At 32.9% G+C, this 12,567-nt stretch overlaps 4 protein-coding genes across 5 annotated transcripts; all 4 read left to right on the plus strand.

Moving 5' to 3' along the window:
- The first annotated feature begins 191 nt into the window (after positions 1-191).
- LOC106447141 lies at positions 192-1,356 on the plus strand. The gene is made up of 2 exons (XM_013889005.3): positions 192-644; positions 784-1,356. Exons 1-2 carry the CDS (start codon positions 252-254, stop codon positions 1,246-1,248), a joined length of 858 nt encoding a protein of 285 aa, XP_013744459.2. The 5' UTR covers positions 192-251; the 3' UTR covers positions 1,249-1,356.
- Positions 1,357-1,371: 15 nt separating this feature from the next.
- Positions 1,372-2,801, plus strand: LOC106447142 (haloacid dehalogenase-like hydrolase domain-containing protein At2g33255). Its single transcript, XM_013889008.3, has 5 exons — positions 1,372-1,708; positions 1,895-1,937; positions 2,004-2,064; positions 2,153-2,287; positions 2,495-2,801. The coding sequence occupies exons 1-5, from the start codon at positions 1,372-1,374 to the stop codon at positions 2,657-2,659; spliced, it is 741 nt and encodes a 246-aa protein (XP_013744462.2). The 3' UTR covers positions 2,660-2,801.
- A 585-nt stretch (positions 2,802-3,386) lies between these two features.
- On the plus strand, positions 3,387-5,041 carry LOC106450144 (thioredoxin-like 1-3, chloroplastic). Its single transcript, XM_013891799.3, has 4 exons — positions 3,387-3,796; positions 3,861-4,037; positions 4,258-4,422; positions 4,635-5,041. The coding sequence occupies exons 1-4, from the start codon at positions 3,524-3,526 to the stop codon at positions 4,884-4,886; spliced, it is 867 nt and encodes a 288-aa protein (XP_013747253.2). The 5' UTR covers positions 3,387-3,523; the 3' UTR covers positions 4,887-5,041.
- A 2,070-nt stretch (positions 5,042-7,111) lies between these two features.
- Positions 7,112-9,888, plus strand: LOC106450145 (probable folate-biopterin transporter 9, chloroplastic). Of its 2 annotated transcripts, none has more exons than XM_013891800.3 (2): positions 7,112-7,823; positions 8,045-9,888. In XM_013891800.3, exons 1-2 carry the CDS (start codon positions 7,331-7,333, stop codon positions 9,172-9,174), a joined length of 1,623 nt encoding a protein of 540 aa, XP_013747254.2. In that variant the 5' UTR covers positions 7,112-7,330; the 3' UTR covers positions 9,175-9,888. The 2 variants fall into 2 exon arrangements, with proteins under 2 accessions (XP_013747254.2, XP_022573999.2); XM_022718278.2 differs by having other exon boundaries at positions 7,773-7,827; positions 8,057-9,888.
- Positions 9,889-12,567: the final 2,679 nt, after the last annotated feature.

The raw sequence follows: 12,567 nt of genomic DNA on the forward strand, positions 1-12,567 counted from the left end.
TCTTCAAGCTCATCCATTGAATTTAATATAGCATCCGATTTGGTCCCGGCTCAATTTTTTAAATGGGCCTTATAAGGCCCATTTCATTAATACAGTAAACCGGATTTTAACTCCGAACATTCTCGTGGACCAAACCGGTTTAGTGGTAATTCGATTTCAATGGAGGAGATGATGACAACGTGGCGCAAGTTCAGTGGACATACACGGACCAGAACATTTCCTTCCTTTCACTTGCTCTTTCACAAACGTTAATGGCGGAGAGAGGAGCTCTTCCGCTTCTTCGCCCCTCCTTGCCGCGACCCTCTATTTTCCTCAGCTTCGCAAACCTCCGTGCGTCGCGATTCCAGAAGCCTACATCCTCTGCTTCTCATCTCCACTATCCCTCCTCCTCACGCTCTACAGTAGTTTCCGTTAAGATAATTCGCCGGAGATTCATCTACAAAATCCGCGCCGTCGCGGAGGAAGAGGGAAGATATGGACGGACGGTGAGGGGGAAGAGAGGGAGGAAAAGACGGCAGCTTTGGGAAGAATTATTGAAGGATAACGTTGAAGAAGACGATGATGATGATGTTGATGGTGGTAATGGTAAAATCGACCTGTGGAAGATCTTAGAGGAGATTGTAGACAATGTCTGGATTCTAAAGGTATTTCATTTTTATGTTTTTCAATTGAACATTTGATCGGTGAGCAGTGACTCTTAAGTTAGTTTGGTCTCAAATGAATGTCTTAAAGGTATTTATTTCATTTATGCTGTCTTGATTGTTTTTGTTGTTGACTGTGTAGGCATTCAAATCGTATGGGTATCTCCTCCCTTTCATCCTCTTATCGCTTTTCTTCAGCACGGGACCTAAAGCTTTCCTCATATCGCTAGGTGTAGCCATCGGGCCATCACTGTTGTTTCTAGCGTTCCAGAAGGTAATTGGTTGGGATAAACGTAGAAGAACATCAACGGCTAGTCAGTTCGGGATAGATATGGAAGGGGAAGAAAGAAGGAGCAGAGTTCGATACAGCCCGTCTCAGGTCAGGAACAGTGGTTCAGCTGGAATGGCTTCTAACTTTGGTGGGTGGGACGAGTTAGAAGGGCCCGGGACGGTTTCCCAGCAGCCGAGAACCGAACCGAGGCGGAAACCGATGAAGAAGAGGAAGAAAATAAGAAGAGAAGAAGCAGCAGAGGCACAACCATTGTTGTTGAGATTGTTGGTGTCTTTGTTCCCATTCTTGAGCTCCTACACAAACATGCTCAAATAAAAATAAAACAACTAAACCGAAACAAACTAATTTTTTTTTAATTTCAGTTAAACCGAACCGGATCGGTTAAGAGATTAGTTATTAATCTTCGGTTTCAGTTTGTCGCTTTCCCATTTCTTCTCCATGACATTCCTCTTATCAAGATCATTCCTTTCACTCACACTCAAACCTTCTCGTTCTTCGATCTCCATGGCGAATCTAACGACGAACGCGAAAGCTCGCCTGAGAGGCGTTGTGTTCGACATGGACGGAACCTTAACGGTTCCGGTAATCGATTTCGCGGCAATGTACAGGACTGTTCTCGGAGAAGACGAGTACAAGCGAATCAAGGCGGAGAGTCCTACCGGAATCGATATTCTTCACTATATAGAGTCGTGGAGCCCCGATAAGCAGCAGAAGGCGTATGAGATCATCGCTGATTATGAGCAACAGGGGATTGATAAGCTCCAAATCATGCCCGGTATGGATTCTTCCTCCCTTGATTGTTTTGAGGTTTTGAGTTTGAGGCGAAAGATTCGAACTTGGTAGATTTACAGTTGAGAAAGATTGTAACTTTAAGGCTGAAGATGAAGTAGTTCTTCGTTGATTTGAGTGGTTAGAGGTTTTGATTCTCTTCTAATATATGACAATATATGTTGCGTTGCAGGTGTTGTTGAACTATGTGGCTTTCTTGACTCCAAGAAGATAAAGTAGGTTTTCAGATTCTTCTCTCTACATATTAAAGAAGGTAAGTAACTTGTTGTTTCATTTTGTAGGAGGGGGCTGATTACACGCAATGTTAAGAAGGCAATTGACATTTTCCACCAACGTTTTGAGGTAAGCATCGTGAGATATATAGTTTGCTACCTGATTGGTTTTGGTGGTTATCAGAGAGGGCTTGTCTAATTACTGTTCATTGTATTAGGTTCTCTTTTCTCCGGCGCTAGGCAGAGAGTTTCGTCCATATAAACCAAACCCAGACCCGCTGCTGCATATATGTTCAGCATGGGACATCCAACCTAACGAAGTCATGATGGTTGGTGACAGCTTGAAAGATGATGTGAGTGGCTGACATCATGATGATAGACCTCTCTGAATAGCAAAATCTTTAAGCAATGCCTGAAGAAGGTCTGTGTTTAAGCTCATGAAAGAAGCTTAAACACAGACCTTCTTATGCAATTGTTTAAAGATCTGCTACGAAGGAGCTTTGCATATTGTCTGAATATTGTAACTGGTGATTGATTATTTTCTTCACTTGATTCTTTAGATAGCTTGTGGGAAAGGAGCTGGAGCTTTCACTTGCTTGCTAGATGAAACTGGAAGGTATGGACCAGATGATTTTTCTGTCTCTGGACTGCATCCTGATTTTAAAGTTGATTCCCTGTCCAAAATTCAGAACATATTGGAGACCAACTTCGACCTCATCCCATAGCTTTTTTTTTTTTGCCTCCAAATTCCTCATACTCAACACAGAGGCTGTAGTTTGCAGCAGGATCATTATTGTAAGAGAGATAATGCCATTACTCAGTATCTGTTCAGGATATCCATTAATACCAATTACAGAGTTCTGTTCATTCGCCATCTTATGTTCTAGCTATTCTTTGATATCATCATCTCCAGTCTCTGGATTTGATTTTTCTGTCCTTTTTCATCCAAAGTGAAATTTGATTTTGCTATATGAAAAGACTTTCTCAATTACTTTTAGTATTTCTACAAGGAACCAAAGAACGTCTATTTATTTGTGATGGTCCCAGTTGTGTCTAGTTAGCAAAGTCAGGTCATGGCAGATGTCTGTGTAAAGTTGCCAACCCAACCTACAAAACAGAAACTTTTGGTAACAGTTTACAAAACCAAGTTTAGGGTTGATCGTTTTGGACACCAAAGAGGAAACAGTTTGCATTATACCTGAGCTTTGTCTAATGAACCAGACATGAAGGATTGGTGGTTTAACCAAACGGATTAAATCAGTTAAGAAACAGATCAAAGTACAGTATCTAACAATTCTTTATGCACCAGTGGTTTGGTTTCTTTAATGTGGTAGGAGTTTCATAAAGAAAAAAAAAAAAAGATAAAATGGAACCCTAACTGTTCTAAAATATAGAAATATAAAGCTAAAAACAGGTAATACTAATTAAAAAAACAGTGCTCTTGTTTTAGAAATTTCGGTTTGTAAACCTATTTCTTTCTCCAAAATCAAGCTTTTGAGAAGGATGGTGGAGAGAGCAGAAGAGAAATTTCACAAAACCTCTTCTCTCTCTGCTATTCAACTTTTTTTCTCTTTTCAAGTTTTTTTTATATGACATGTTTCTTGTGGAACACGGCAATTCTTTTTCTGTGTGAAATTATGGCGACAGATACGTTCATCAAGCTGAATCCAATCTTCATTAATCCCAACCGCTTCAACCTCCGAGAATGTTCCAACCTAAGCCCTAAAAGCATCTCTTCTCTGAGCTGCATTAGCCCAAGACTGATATCTTGCAGCCATGTCAACCCTAGAACATTGATCTACGGCGAGAATGATAACATATTGTTTCCCAAGAAAAAGATTCCTTCCATGATCCGTTGTCAGGTTAGCTCAGAATCATTTTAATCTTTCGTTGATCGGGTTAAATAGTTTTGTTTAATTTATTCAGACGAGTCTTGGGATTGGAAGGAACCAAAAATGGTGGGAGAAGGAACTGAAACCTAACATGAAGTCGGTAACATCACCTCAAGATCTTGTCGACTCTCTACTTAATGCTGGAGATAAACTTGTTGTCGTTGATTTCTTCTCTCCTGGGTGTGGTGGATGCAAAGCTCTTCATCCCAAAGTAATCCGGTCTCAATCATTTTTAATTAAAAAACTAAACCGGATACAACAGATTCTATTAGTAGACAATTCAGAATAGTAAACCGACTCCAAGTGTTATTATTAGGATTTAATCAAAACCATCTCAAGTTATATAGATACAGTGTGTTACATTTCGATAAGAAAACTCAAGTTCTTTTTATATTTTCATCAAAAGTGTGACTTTGGAGTATATGTTTCAGATATGTAAAATAGCAGAGAAGAATCCAGAGGTGGAGTTTCTACAAGTGAACTACGAAGAACAAAGAAGTCTATGTCAAAGTCTTCACGTTCATGTTCTTCCCTTCTTCAGGTTCTACCGCGGTTCCTCAGGCCGCGTTTGCAGCTTCAGTTGTACTAATGCCACGGTACATTCCATTTTCTTTATTATATTATTTCTGTATATAATTTGGAACTTGATTGTTTGTTTATGTTTGCATTTGCATCTATGCTTGTAGTTACTATTTCTTTTTTTTTTGTGCAAAATGCTTATAGTTACTATATATATACTGATTTTTTTCAAACAATCAGACAACTTCAAGCATTTCGAACACTAATTGCGTATTTTGTTTTTTGGCAGATAAATAAGTTCAAGGAGGCGTTGGAGAAACATGGGAGGGAACAATGTAGCATAGGAAAGACAAAGGGACTTGAAGAGAAAGAACTAGTCGCCATGGCCACAAATAAAGACCTGTCTTTCGATTATAAACCCAAAAATAATGAAGTAAACCGTGAGATAAAAGAAAATGACACAATTATCCAAAGATCTCCGACCTCAAAAGAACAAGATGAAAAACGTTCTCTAGTAATTAGCCCAGCAGGAATTGTCTAGCGTCTGTTTTATTTGGGTACAGTTGCTGTTTTATTTGTCTGGGAGTTTCAATCTTAGAGTATTCGTCCAGTTGGAGGCATAATATTGTGGCTATATGTAGATTAGTGGTTCTCCGTGCTTCACACGGATTTGTTTTTTTTTTCATATATATTTTCAACGGGTTATTGTATAATTTTGTTTAATTTATATTATTATGTATTTGTGATAATTCTTTATGTGCTTTTTCCTTTATTCTTGTTACCATCTCTCCAATTTTTTTTTATGTGTTCTAAATGTGTGGGGTACCGTATAGTATGATTCCAATAAATATGATCAAATATTACAATTATCGAGTGTGGGCAAATAAGAAAAAATGGATGAGAAAAATGTGAAAACCGCTGATGTAGTTGAACAAAAAAAGACTGCTGATGTAATAAAAAAAAGTTAGAGCTAGTACGATAAAATAACAGTTTTTTTTCGACAAAATAACAGTTTAATAATGGAATATAGTCGCTTTTATACTTGATATATACTTTCTTTGTTTTTAATATAAAATCTTTTAAAATTGTGTACATAGATTAAAAAATTATTAATTTTTTATATTTTATAAACAAAAACATCATTAATTATTTATCTAATTATAAATTAACCAATAATAAAATAAAAGCTATATTATCATTGATCATATAATATTAAGTATTAATAAATTTTACACAGAAAATCGAAAACGTCGTATAATTTAAAATTAAAAAAAAATTAAAACGACTTATATTAAAAAATACTTTATTAACTTTTGGAATAATATTTTAAAGCAAAAAAAAACTTTGGAATATACGCCAAAAAAAAAGCTTTAAGATATATGCATGTAATTTCGTAAGCATTATCCACAGTAGAATTTGCCTTATAGTACTGTAACACATGTCTGACTTATACGTGTCGATACTAAATGAATTTGTCAGATGTGATATTTCCGCAAAATAAGAAGTCACAATCAGAGTTTCGAGGAGTTTGTGTAAGAAAGGGACCCCACCCGAATCTTAAGAAAAAACTCTCCTCTTCGAAACACCAACCAAGGATACTCCGTCAAGTGGGTCCCACGACAAATAAAGTTAACGTATGCAAATTAATCTCACGTCCTTATTAAGCGATGATTAAATAGTAAATACATAAAACTAGTCCTATACTGCTTGTTTAACTAGCTGATTTTTCCGTGCTCATGCACGGATACAAACATCATGCACGGATACTAACATTTACGTAATGATTAAATTAAAAAAAATTGATAAAAAAAATTTTTTGTTTATAACTTTTAAGTTAATTTTTAATCTCTATAATATTATTTGAAAAGTTAGTTTGTTATGTATTATTATGTTCCCATCTTAATTGGTTACAGTTAAACTAAAATAAGCTCATCTTGTTACTTTATCTTAGGATGAAAAATATATTTTGTAAGATTATGTATAATTTGCTATATGCTGTTTTCCATAAAATTAAAAAAAACTAAAGTGCTAATAATTTTTGTTATGAAAATTCTAATCATTCAATCAAAAATATATTGATAAATAAGAAATACTATTTATATTGTTGTAGCCTCACGTTATAAGACATTTATTTGTTTTAAAAATAATCATAAGATATAATAATTCTGGTAAAATAAGATATTAAATAATCATTTATGTTGTTCCAAATTATTTTCTTATTAATTATTTGATTGAAAGATATTTATAATAAAAATATTATTATATTTTAGAAAAATATATCTGAATTATTATATTTTTAAGTTTTTGTGAAGTTAATTTTATATATATTTATAAGTATACATTTTTAAAAGTTATTGAAATTTTTATTTTTGTCGTAGGAAACATAAAGAATAAAAAAAACTAAATTCGTTTTTATATAAATGTATATGTTTATATTTTATTAAAAAATTCTTTTTATTATTTATGTGTCTTAATAAAAAGAAAAATTACATTAAAAAATTAATCACAATTTTATTAAGCAAAAGGAAACATAGATAATTGTTATTAATGGAAATCCTTAATAATGAAAAAATGAAAATCACTAATAATATTTTTAATTCATTAAGGATATAAGTGTAATTAACCACCGTGAGAGTTAACGTGAGCACGACACATAACAAACTGACTTCTCAAATAATATTATAGAGATTACCATCTGCTTAAAGACAACCTTTCTAACTTCTTCTTATTTTTGTTTGATTCTTATCAATCTTCGATATCATTCTCTAATTTTATTAGTTTCCTCTCTAAACACACAGATAGAGTGCTAATTACTGCATATAATATAATGGTGGCCACATTATCTCTGTGGCTGATTTTCTTTCCTTCTTAAGCACCCACCCGTGAATCTCTCTCTCCTTTCTTCTCTCTGTTCCATCTTTTTAATTTTTTCCCCAAGATTTTGAATCCCTCAGATCAAAAACAAAAACAAAGGCTTAAGGAATCATGAACAATCCATTATTATTATCCATCACAAACCCAGTAAAGCTCTTGAAACCATCAACAATCCCGTACGGTTTAAACCTAAACACCACCATTAACAAGAAACAGCAGCAGCTAACCAAAACCATTGTCCTAAACTCCAACACCAGATCGAGAACAACAACAACATTCACCAGTAGTCTCTCGTTGGTTAGAAGGAGAAACAACAATGGTGGTGGTGTTACTGGAGGCTTTGATGAAACGGAAGTTTGTAGAAGAGATCAAGGAAACGCAGTTTTGTTGTGTGCTTTAGGTTATTGGGTTCAAGGGTCAAGGTGTTTCCCATGGCTTGCACTTAACTTTCACATGTCTCATTGCCTTCATCTCAAGCCATCTACCCTTCAGCTTGTGCAGTACACTGCTATTCTTCCCATGGTGGCTAAGCCTCTCTATGGAGTCCTCTCAGATGTTCTGTACATCGATGGTGCTCGTAGAGTTCCTTACATCTCCATTGGAGGTTAGTCACAAAGATTTTCTTGTCTAGAAAAATAATCCTACTTGGTCTAATATTTATGTTGTAGCATAGCCGGTTCTGAGCATAGCCGGATGAAACTTTTGCATGTCCAAATCTTTAAAAACTATTATACATATAGCTCCCAAATTATTAAAATTAATTTAAAAATGTTTTTGCTCAAAAAAAAATTAAAATGTTAAATCTCAGATCCTATTTTGTCTCAGTGCTTTTGCAAGGTTTAGCATGGGGTTCATTAGCAATATTCCCCGGTTCTAGAGAAGCTCTTCCTTCGCTTTTGGGACTTGCTTTGCTTAGTAACCTTGGAGCATCTGTTACTGAAGTTGCACAAGACGCATTAGTAGCTGAGTATGGTTTAAGATACCAAATGAATGGTCTTCAGTCCTATGCCCTCATGGCTTCAGCTGTTGGAGGAATCCTTGGAAACCTTCTTGGTGGATATTGCTTGGTCAAGACACCTCCTAGAATCTTGTTCCTTGCTTTCACAGCTCTCTTGTCTCTTCAGCTCACTGTTTCTCTGTCCTCTAAAGAAGAATCATTTGGCCTAGCAAGGATAAGAGAGACAAGCTTAAAGAAACAGTTTAATGATCTTATGGGAGTTATTCAGGGAGATGAAGTCTCTCAGCCATTAACTTGGATCATAGCTTCCATTGCAATGGTGCCTCTTCTCTCAGGATCTGTCTTCTGCTACCAAACTCAAGTTCTGAATCTTGATCCTTGGGTTATAGGAATGTCAAAGGTTATTGGACAGTTGATGCTTCTATGTTTAACCGTGGTTTACGATCGTTACTTGAAGAAGACGCTTCCCATGAGGCCACTGGTCCATATAGTTCAGCTCCTATATGCATTGTCATTGCTCTTTGATTACATTTTGGTGAAGCAAATAAATGTAACGTTTGGAATCTCCAACAAGGCTTTTGTGCTTTGCTTTTCAAGTGTGGCTGAGATTCTTGCACAGTTCAAGATTCTTCCGTTTTCTGTCTTGCTAGCAAACATGTGCCCTGGAGGATGTGAAGGATCCATTACTTCTTTCTTAGCTTCAGCTCTGTGTTTGTCATCGATAGTTAGCGGGTTTGCTGGAGTTGGGATGGCTAATGCGATCGGTGTTACATGTAATAACTATGCAAACTTGCCTGCAGGAATCTTGATACAGTCTTTGGCAGCTATGTTGCCTTTGTGGTTTATTCATTATGTTCCAATGTCAGAGAATGGGTTTGAGAGAGAAGGTAAGAGAGGTTTGAGTAAGAGAAGTAGGAAGAATAGACGAGTAGGGAGAGTAGTTGGTCAGGAGATTTTCGCTTACCGTCGAGAAAGAGATGCAGAAGCACAAACATAAACAAGAACCACTCTCAGTTAGCTTGTAGTTCTTCAGCTCATAGATTGAGATCAGAAAATGGGTTTTTGTGACCAAGAAGGATGAGAACAGATAGATAGTTTGTTTGGATACATGATCCTCTCAGTTAACAATCAAGACATGGATGCTTTTAGGTTCCTCTCATTGTTACATTCATGTCCTTAGGTTTGGATACATGATACTCTATTAAGAAGCATAAAATGTTTGAAAAGTGAGAACAACTTGGTCCAGCTTCTACAGACATTCCTGAAAAAATCCAACTACAGCAACACAAGAGACTGTTTCCAAGCTATATATTTACCAGATGCTCATCTGCAATGGGCGCGGTTGAGAGAGTTCATTTCCAAGCTTAAGCATCTCATAAGACAATGAAGCAGCTTCCATGGACATTCCATCTGGCTCCATAGCCTAAGATGATAATGCTACAAGATACTCCTATTTTGTATCATATCTTTCATGAACCGAGTGCTCCTTTCTGCTATTAGTTTTTTTTTTTGAAATATATTTTTATTTTGTTATATCGTTGTCTGGTTAGATCTTTACCGTAAAAGCTACAACTTAACTTCAGAAGATTGATCATTGCTGTTCAATCATTCATACAACTCACGAACAATTTAAAAGATAGAAAGAGCTTTGCTAATGTGTTGTTACTGGAATCAACAAATCAATATGAGAAGCACAGAGTTTTTTCACGAATATCCACTCCTATTCATTTCTTTGTTATGACTTCTGTCTTCTGCGTCAGTCGATTTCACACAAATCCTTTCTAAAACTAGGACTTGTCAAAGTGGAGAATCCCCATGGCGTGCTCAACAGTTTCATGGTTTCCAAGACAAAACAAATGTTTAACCCTTTAATTTAACTTTATTTAACGTTTTAAATATCTTGATTAAAACATTTTATTAGTAGTTTTTTTATAAGTTTTTTTTATGGAAACAATTTTATATACATATGCAATAATTTTGGGCTTTTTCAACTCAATTTATTAAAAATATTTTAAACTTTGTACAAATATATGTTCATGTAGATGTAGATGATACATCAGTTAATTTTGCTTACGAAGATACTACGTATATAATATTATTTTTAAAAATAAAATTTAAAAAAGTTGAGTGCAATTTTTATAGAAAATGTAAACGAATATATCTCTTATACTAAATAAGAAAATTTATGTTTACATTTCTAAAAATATATTTTTAAAACAACTATTTTGATTTTTTTTTTATTTTTTTTTAAATATTTTATATTTGGCATTTTCGTCAGTAAAATTAGCTGGTATATCATAAACATCAGCAAAATTAGGTGATACGACCGCTGATACGGCGACTTATATATGTTTTCGCCAAAAAGTAAACATTATGTATGTTATTTAAATTATTGAAAAATACATATATGTTTTTGCACGGTCATATAAATCGGATATAAATTGAACATATCGCAATATGTTGGTTATGAAAAGACCATTTTCTCGTCTATATACAATATAAAAACATACCAAAATTAAAAGACTAATTTCTAAATAAAAATATCTTATTTTTAAAACAGAATGTTGAATATTTTATACTTCTTATTTAGATCTTATTTTATATTGGAGGTTTATTGCATCAAAGATTCGAGTAAATCCAAGAAAACATGAGATTTGAGTAAATCTTAAAAAGATATTGTTACAATGTTTATGAGTTTTTGAAGAAATTTCAGAGTTTTTGTAAGAAAATTTTTAATTTAAATATTTATTTAAAATAATATTTTTATTTTTTAAATTACTATAGCTCGATATTTATATCGTTTTAAGAAACATATAAATATATAAAAAGAAATTAAATTTTCTCAAATATATGCTCATGTACATTTAGATTGATACGTCAGTTAATTTTTTTATGAAGATACCACATATATAATATTATTATTTAAAAAAATAGTTAAAAGCAATGTTTTTTATAGAAAATGTAAACGAATATATCTCTTATACAATATTACATTTTTAATTTTACTAAATAATGAAATTTATAAACTTTTACCTTTCCTAAAAATATATTTTTATAAAACAATTATTTTATTTATTTTATTTAAAAAAAATATTTACACGTGGTACTTTCGTCGGCAAAATTAGAAGGTATATCATCAACATCAGCAAAATTAGATGATACGACCGCTAATACGGCGACTTATATATGTTTTCGCCAAAAAGTAAACATTATGTATGTTATTTAAATTATTCAAAAGTACGTATATGTTTTTGAACAATCATATAATTCTGATATGAATTGAACATATCGCGATATTTTTGTTATGAAAATGCTATCTTCTTGTCTATATACAATATAAAATCATACCAAAATTAAAAATTAATTTCTAAATAAAAAGATCTTATTTTAAAAAAAAATGTTGAATAGCTTATACTTCTAATTTAGATCTTATTTTATATAGGAGGTTTATTGAATCAAAGATTCGAGTAAATCCAAGATTCGAGTAAATCCAAGAAAATATTAGATTTGTGTAAATCTTAAAAAGATTTTGTTTCAATGTTTATGAGTTTTTGACAAAATTTCAGAGTTTTTATAGAATTTTTTAAATTTAAAATATTTTTTTTTTATTTTTTTAAATTACTATAGCTCGATATTTTTATCTTTTTATGAAACATATAAATATATAAAAAGAAATTGTATTTTCCCAAATATATGCTCATGTAGATGTACACTAATACGCCAGTTAATTTTTCTTATGAAGATAACACATATATAATATTATTATTTAAAAAATATAGTTAAGAGCAATGTTTTTTATAGAAAATGTAAACGAATATATCACTTATACAAGATTACATCTTTAATTTTACTAAATAATAAAATTTATAAACTTTTATTTCCAAAGAATATATTTTTATAAAACAACTATTTGGATTTATTTTATTTTAAAAAAAAATATTCTACACGTGGTATTTTCGTCGGCAAAATTAGCTGGTATATCATCAACATCAACAAAATTAGATGATACGACCGCTGATACGGCGACTTATATATGTTTTCGCCTAAAAGTAAACATTATATATGTCATTCAAATTATTCAAAAGTACATATATGTTTTTCACGGTCATATAATTCGGATATGAATTGAACATATCGCGATATGTTGGTTATGAAAAGGCTATTTTCTCGTCTATATACAATATAAAATCATACCAATATTAAAAGATTAATTTCTAAATAAAAAGATCTTATTTTTAAAACAAAATGTTGAATAGTTTATTCTTCTAATTTAGATCGTATTTTATATAGGAGGTTTATAGAATCATAGATTTGAGTAAATCCAAGATTCGAGTAAATCCAAGGAAATCTTAGATTTGAGTAAATCTTAAAAAGATTTTGTTCCAATGTT

The sequence above is a fragment of the Brassica napus genome, chromosome A4 (genome assembly GCF_020379485.1).
Source record: "Brassica napus cultivar Da-Ae chromosome A4, Da-Ae, whole genome shotgun sequence".
NCBI lineage: Eukaryota > Viridiplantae > Streptophyta > Magnoliopsida > Brassicales > Brassicaceae > Brassica > Brassica napus.